The sequence below is a fragment of the Dermacentor andersoni genome, chromosome 10 (genome assembly GCF_023375885.2).
Source record: "Dermacentor andersoni chromosome 10, qqDerAnde1_hic_scaffold, whole genome shotgun sequence".
Taxonomy (NCBI): Eukaryota; Metazoa; Arthropoda; class Arachnida; order Ixodida; family Ixodidae; genus Dermacentor; species Dermacentor andersoni.
The window spans coordinates 82,390,511-82,398,023 of NC_092823.1; the positions used below are offsets into that span (position 1 = coordinate 82,390,511).

The window sequence follows — 7,513 nt, forward strand, 5'->3', positions numbered from 1 at the left end:
GTTTCCTTTCTTTCGTAGACTACCATTTGTCACCGCCTCATTTTCCTATTCTTCCCTGAGAAAACCCTCCTCTGGGGCTCCCTTGAGCGAGGGTACAAGGCTCTTCGAGCTGTAGTGCAGCGCCTAGGGAACGCTGTAACTGTTCCAAATGCTAAAAAACTAACGGCAGACCCCATCTCATGCTGTCTGTCGCAGTTAGCTGGGTCAGCATTCAAGCGACGTGCCGGCACACCGCATTGCTGACGACATCTTGATTTACAATCTGTAGTGGGCTAAGTAGGCTGAGTGCTAAGCTCCTTCTTGCAACCACGCGCACAGCGTGTACACCTTCGGACGACCCAAAGAGACCTTCAATAAATTTAGCCTCGCAACCACAGCTAGGGGCGTCCCGCTGGCACTGTATAATTAAGTTCAGTATCTGACTTATAATGAACTACGGCGTTGTTGGATGGACATCCTTTTCAGGCGGAAAACTGTAATTCTAAATGTCAGCTAGACGAGCACGCGTCCTCACTTTATCAGTGGAACATCCATTCCTTTTTCTTCTTTTTTTCCTCACCGAGAACGACGTTTTAGTGGCTTTCGGAAACTGTTTTGGGGTTGAAAAGCATTGCAAAAAGAATGGCAACGTACCCGCGAAATGGCGCCACACACTGCTTAACACTACTGCAAATTGAGCAAGTTGGTAACAATCTACCGTCAACAGCTCCGCCTTAAATTAAGGCTGCGATGTCTCGTGATTGCTTGTGTGTTAAAAAGAATGGCACGTAACCACAATGCCAGCAATCACTCGACAGTAGAGAATCAGGTTCTGCGCTTGACGAATTATCACGTTCTCTTAACCTGCCATAGACGTACCGACCCGACCACCCGTTATATATGTCGTCGTGCTTTAATGGTACAGAACCTAGAGTCACAGCACGCATACGTGTTGGCATGGTTGAGTGTGATACGACGGAAACCTCTTGCCTACTCGTGTATTTAGTCCGTTATCGACAGCTCCACACAAACTGCCAAGGATATTACATACACAAGAAACAATATTGATGTTGCAGCCTTTCAATAGGTGCACTGACTGTGGCTTGGTGGCTGCGCACGATGCTCATTGAACTTGGGGCAAAATATATATCGGGCAGGCCAATCACTCAATCGTTTGTACAGTTAAGAGAACCTGGCAATTTATCAGTGTCACCAATGTGGTTGTGCGCCACCTTTTAACCACACGCCGGTTCTCGAGGCATCGCGATCAGCAACACCATGAAGTGCCTGTAGCGTTTCACATTGTACCAGCGGGGCTTCGGTAAGGATGATAAGAAAAACAATTACTCTTACTGATGGCTCATTTTGTTGATCATGTGACTTTAGGTCATGTCTCCTTTGCTCAACGTTGTCTGTTGCTTACAATGGATAACTTGGAAGGTAACCACTTCCCAATTCTTCTACCATGTTTGCCGCCCCCTCATATACTTAGGCGAGAAATGGGGCAGCACTTGAAAAGCTACTTTGTACTGCTGCGCGCATGTTGTTTGCGAATTCGCTTCTTTTGAAACTTATCGATACGTCGAATCGGGTATACCTGATCGTGTTGTTCCTACGTATTCCCGCAATACGTATTCCCGCAATAAATTTCTGCGCCTTCCAAGTACGTGAACACTGTTTCTCATTCACAAGATGTTTTGTCTGTCGTTAAGGTTGACGTTTGTATTACTGCCGTCTTTCATTCTATTGCGCATCTACCCATATGCAGGGCTATTCGGGCCTTTAAAGTGACGAACAACCATTTTAATGGTAGTTGTTTTTCTAATTCAACGATAACCGCAGTGTCTTCAGACTTTAGTCATTCAGTAGTTACCATAAAAACGCAGTGCAACATATTTTAGTAGGATATTTTTGATCCGAAGGTGCGATCGCATTTATGAACACCCGAGCTGGAAACAACAATCAGTACTATAGCGTTTGTACGTAGACAAGAGGCAGACGTCGAAGACAAGTCCCGTACATTCGCAAAAAAAAAAAAAAAAAAGTTATTACGACGTTTATCAGTGAGACGGGGGAGGGATCTTCATGTGGTTCGGGCTTGTTGAATTGCTGTACAATTTCTTCGGTAATATGTGCATGCTTTTGTCGTTTTGTCTCTAGCTGTTGCGGCGATTTCTAAGCCAACGCACGAGAGAAGCCAGGTCGCGGCTACGAAAAGGAAACGACGCTTCTACGCCTGCATTGACCCAGCGGTGTACCTTTTCCCGCGGTATACAAGTGGCGAGAAACACCAGCAGTGCTTTTCCGTCGGCATAGGCGTTCCCTCAGAAATAAAAAAAAATATTAGAAATTCCAACAGCTCACTGCGCTCACCGACATGCACTATGGGAGCGATTCAGCGACGCTGGTATGCGTGAGCACTCCTTACTCCGCATTATACACGGAGAATAGCGCAAGCGCCTAAAAAATATAACGAATAGGATTTTAAGAAAAAGTTATGTTGGCCTTATTAACAGCTAATTTGGCTACATGAATGAGAGGTTCTCTGATGAATTTCCTACCCTAGCACCTAGCTTAATATTAAATTATGGGATTTTACGTGCCAAAATAACTTTCTGTTTATGAGGCACGCGGTTGTGGGGGACTCCGGAAATTTGCACCACCTGGGGTTCTGTAATGTGCGCCTAAATCTAAGCACACGGATGTTTTTCGCATTTTGACTCCATCGAAATGCGGCCGCAGTGGCCGGGATTCGATCCGGCGACCTCGTGCTTTGCAGCCCAACACCATAGCCGCTAAGCAACCACGGCGGGTCCTAGTACCTAGATTTATAATAAGGTGCCGCGACATGCAGTTTCTCACGAATTTCAATAGCTATTTAAAATCGTAATACCCATACAAATCGCGAAGCATGTCCATCTCCAGCAATAGAAAGCAGGTTGTTTTCACTTCAACCAGGCATCTTCTGAGACTACATGCTGTGGTCTGCTGTATGGCCCTTTAAGTATTTGAGAAGGTGCGACGTGGACGATGACTTAAAACGGTGGATCTGCAAATCAGCATTTTCAATAAAGCTTCTAGAATAAAAGAATTCAAGGGGCACTTAGTTACCCCTACGTTGATGAATGCGAAAACATTGCGACCACGTCAGCAGAACCAACGTGGCCAACGGTGTTCGTCACTAGGTGCGCACAACGCAAGGTCGTGGGTTCGACTTCCACCGGCGGTCGAGAGTTCGAGGGCCTTAATTAACTCTGCCTTAAATAACTGTGCATTACTTCTCATTATTTAACACCAAAGGTCGTACCTTCAACTCCCACCAAAGGTCGTACGTTCAAGTGTCTTAACACTACCTTATTTACCTGCACTTTGTTTAGCACCAAAGATCATGGATACAGCTTCCCCTAAAGGTCGACGGTTTGTAGCCTTTTCGTACAATATTTTGGTCACACCGCCAACTCCGGATTCCCTGTTTCGTGGGGCATATAGTAATTTCTCATTAATATAGAAAGAAAGCTTTCGTTCTACCGTGCTTAGAGCATACAGGTCATTTGTCTAGGGCGAACACATTTGCGGTAACATGAGGAGAAAAGCAGAGAATTCATTTAAATACGATAACATTTTACTTTAATACACTTCGCAGTTATGTACCACCTAGGGCGATGCCAAGAACAACGTGCTTAGATACACGGCAGACAAGGAGGTATTGGTAGCGAATGAACTATATGTACGTCTATTAACTAGAATAGCTAGGCCTGGATAGGAAAACTTATGGTGATACGGTGCTATTTCCACCGCAAGGAAAGGGCAGCCCAATAGACAAAACACTGTTCGCGCTGAAAATAGCAATGAGAGTACAACCAACTAGACAAGACAGTGTTTGCGCTCAGAGTAGCACTACGCGTAAACAACCTGCCCATCTGCACCATCCTATGCCAATGTTTCCCCAGAATAGGCACACCGTCTCTTTCGGCGAAGTTGAGCGATACAGCGTGACGGCTCGTGGACACGTGTTTTAAAGCGAAGCTTTCTTTTCCAACTCTTCCGTGTTTGGCGTGTAGGCTGGACAGGCCACCAACAGTATGTAGGTGGACATGTAAGTGGATATATGCAGAAGGTTATTCGTGCGTCTTATGAAACTACCAGCGAAAGGGCTTATATAAAGTGCAAACGTGTGCGCCTCTGTTCTGTGCTACAAAAGAAATCTACGTAAAACCCGAGCATATTAGATGGACTCACGGGCGCATCTAAACCAGATCGACCGCTTAATGAAACGGGAAATTATACTGTCCGGGTGCACCTAGAGCAGGAAATAGGGCCGCCCGTGTTATAAACACAGCTTGTGAAGAGACCATGCGTGCAGCCGTCGCTTCGTCTTCGGATCTTCCGCACTACCCGACTGCGTCCACTAAAACTGGCCGTCGGTGTTTCTTGCCGTCTACATAGGGCAGACGTGGCAATATTTACCGGATTACTTGGTTTACATAGCCTTGTCTGATTTATTCATGCGGTATGAGTCACTGGCGCTGTGCTCCCGCTCTTGGCTAATGGTTCAGAATGGGTATGTCCCTCTGTGACACCAGATGTGCGAAATTCCTTAACGTTGCTTGATGCGTGTCGTATATTTCTCGGCATACGCCTGCCATCACCACCATTCCCCCGACAAGCATCACGCATCGCCTTCATCCTTGAGGCATCACTGCGTAGGTGACTCACACTGTGCTTCCACCTGATTTGGAGCTTGCGCTTCGGCGTACGTTAACCATGCTGAGCATAAACATACAAATTGAATGAAAGTAAAGTTGTGACCTTTGGGGCGGGTAAACATGAACATTGCACGAGATTACGCGTTGCATAAGTTGAAAGCAAACAAGCTTATGCGATTTATCCTTAGTTGTCAAGCATTTATTAACCGCTTTGCCAAAACTTCGGTTTTCCGAAATTTCAACGTGTCTGTTGTACGTGCATATTATTTTCATTCTTCGCTTTGTTTTATACGTTCATCGTTCTTCCTGTTTTGCCGGTTGACAGCGATACGCAGTTTATTGTTTTCGATTGGGCATGCATATGTGCCATTTTCATCTAGTGTTAATTTTCATGACATTTTTTTTTTTTGTGCAGTAGTGTTTGGGCAATACTCTGCGATATCTTGCTCTATGTTATCTTGCTCTGTCTGGCTCTATGATATCTTGCTTAGCCAGAGGAAAAACCTCTGGCTAAGGCCTTTTACAGAACACCGGCAGTATCTTGAAGTGCATAAAAGTTGGGCTTTTATGCCTACGAAGATACTAAGTGTCAGTTTCTTTGTAGTTCATTCGACGCAGGTAACTGCGCAAGAATATTACGGCAACATGGAAAATAAGGAAACATACATTGACTCAGAATTTTATTTTGCAGCTCTTTTACATAAATAGCGCATTAGAAGAACAAACCAAGAAAGTATACACGGTTCTCGGTCCCATCAACTGTGCAGTGCAACGTATAAATATGACACAAATATTTCAGGTAGAACAACGCATAAGGAACTTGAGGGCAAGGGCGACTGCTATCTTTTCGTACAAGCTCGGCTTCCGCGATCGTCTTCCTCGTCAGCCGACTATGATGTTACGACGTAATCGAGCAATCATACATGACTGCTCTACAGCCACCGCCACAGCAAGGAACGCCAAAGGGCACCACACAATAAACATCACAGAAATGCCGGTCGGCTGAACACCAGACTTATTACACGTCGCGCAGATTGTCTCATAAAGCTGAACACTTCCAGATGAGGCACTGCGCGCGAGAAATGGTTTTGTATGCTAGCGTGTTCATTGTTGATAAGCCTGACTAGTCCATCTACACACAGACACGGTAAGCTATAAGTCCGCGCTTCCGTATTGAGTCTTTAGTAGACAGGGTAGGGTTTCGGATGTTGTCCGAGCTATAATTTACTTTGATTGCAGTTTAAATTACCCGAGTTAAACAAATTCGCTTCAAGATAGGGAATCGGTCAAGTAGACGGCGTCGACAAGCAGCCGTTAAGCTTCGTTGATACGTGCTGCCCGAGGAGCGTACACATCAACGGAAATGGCCTGATGTGAATGACATGTCTTGGTTCACAAATGTTATGAGGGACGGTCGCACAAATACTCGCAAGTGCAGCTTATCTGAAGAAAGCATAGCACGGCGATGGTAAAGGTAGAGCAGGAGCTCATAATGAAAATTTAACAGAACAATGAATCCGTCAGCAAACTGCTACGTACCAACATAATATCACATGCTACTGCAGTAATGGACAGCAGTCCACATGAAGCCTTCAGATTTCGGCCTTCTATTTCCGGCAGTCCACTTGCGGCAGTCCTCCTTCGACAGTCCGTGCAGGTTGCAACGTACGAAAGTAGCGTATCGTGTCTCAGCGGTTCGCAAATGCACATCCGAACGGACGCTAGAGCACAGAAGGCTCGTACTGACGCCTGACCACGGGTTCGAAGTTCACGCTTTCTTTTTCTTGTAGGCCTGGAAGTAGAAGCGGATGAACATGGTGAAGAAGAAAATGGCCTCACAGACCATGATGTAGGTGTGCGGTCGCGGATATCCGCAGCTGATGAACAGCGGCAGCAGGTTGTGCGTGAACACGATGATGAACTGCACCAGCTGGAGCTGAGTCAGGTACCGCTTCCACCAGAGATGCTTGCGCACGGCCGGTCCCAGCAGCGACAGTAGATAGTAGGAGTACATCACCACGTGCACAAAGCTGTTCAGGATGACTCCGAGGGTGATCTGGCCGTCAGAACCATAGGCGAGGCCGTAGCTGCCGTTGAACACGATGAGGATGTGGTGCGCCATGTGCAGGAAAGAGGCGTGCGAGTCCTTCTTGCGCAGCATGAAAAACACGGTATCCAGGAAGTCGGCCATCCTGACGAGCAGGTACCACCAGCACAGGTTCAGCAGGCCCATGGTGACCTCGTCGCGAACCTCGTAGTCGACGCCCTGGCAGAGGAGGCTGTAGCCGCCGCCCAGGTACGACCTCTTGAGGAAGGCCACCATAAAGTAGCAGTTGAGCAGAACCATGCTGGCGTTGTAGGCAATGATTAGCGGCTTTATGCCCTCGTACGGCTTGCGGTTCTTCATGAAGCGCGGCCCTCCGATTTTCACCACGTATATATACGCGGCAAACAGGAAGACCAGAAACTGCTTGTTCCCGACCATGGGCCAGCCGGCAGTGCGCGGGTCCCGTTCTAGAATGAGCTCCTTCATCAGGGGGTGTCCCCACAGGGAAGACAACATCGTGTAGGGTCGGGACGCGTGTCTGATCCGCGGTGCGGTCGAGAAGAGCCAATTTATTTGCCCCAACGGAGAGGGGAAGCCGCCGCGAAAGGAGGCAAGGCTAGCGACAAGGACATCTCCCTCACCCGGCTCGATGACATAACGAACGGGCCGGCAAGTCCTTCGTTGCGGTGTACTGCACTGAACGCTGCAACTTTTTTTTTTTTCTGTCGCAGCTGCTTGCTGTACGGTAATCAACCGTTATCAACATAAACAAGCTAATGCC

At 47.1% G+C, this 7,513-nt stretch overlaps 1 protein-coding gene across 1 annotated transcript; it reads right to left on the reverse strand.

Annotated features, from left to right (window-relative positions):
- Nucleotides 1-1,298: 1,298 nt before the first annotated feature.
- On the reverse strand, nucleotides 1,299-7,248 carry LOC126544175 (very long chain fatty acid elongase AAEL008004-like). Its single transcript, XM_050191409.3, has 2 exons — nucleotides 6,458-7,248; nucleotides 1,299-1,540 (listed from the first exon to the last, which is right to left on the reverse strand). Exons 1-2 carry the CDS (start codon nucleotides 7,246-7,248, stop codon nucleotides 1,468-1,470), a joined length of 864 nt encoding a protein of 287 aa, XP_050047366.3. The 3' UTR covers nucleotides 1,299-1,467.
- Nucleotides 7,249-7,513: the final 265 nt, after the last annotated feature.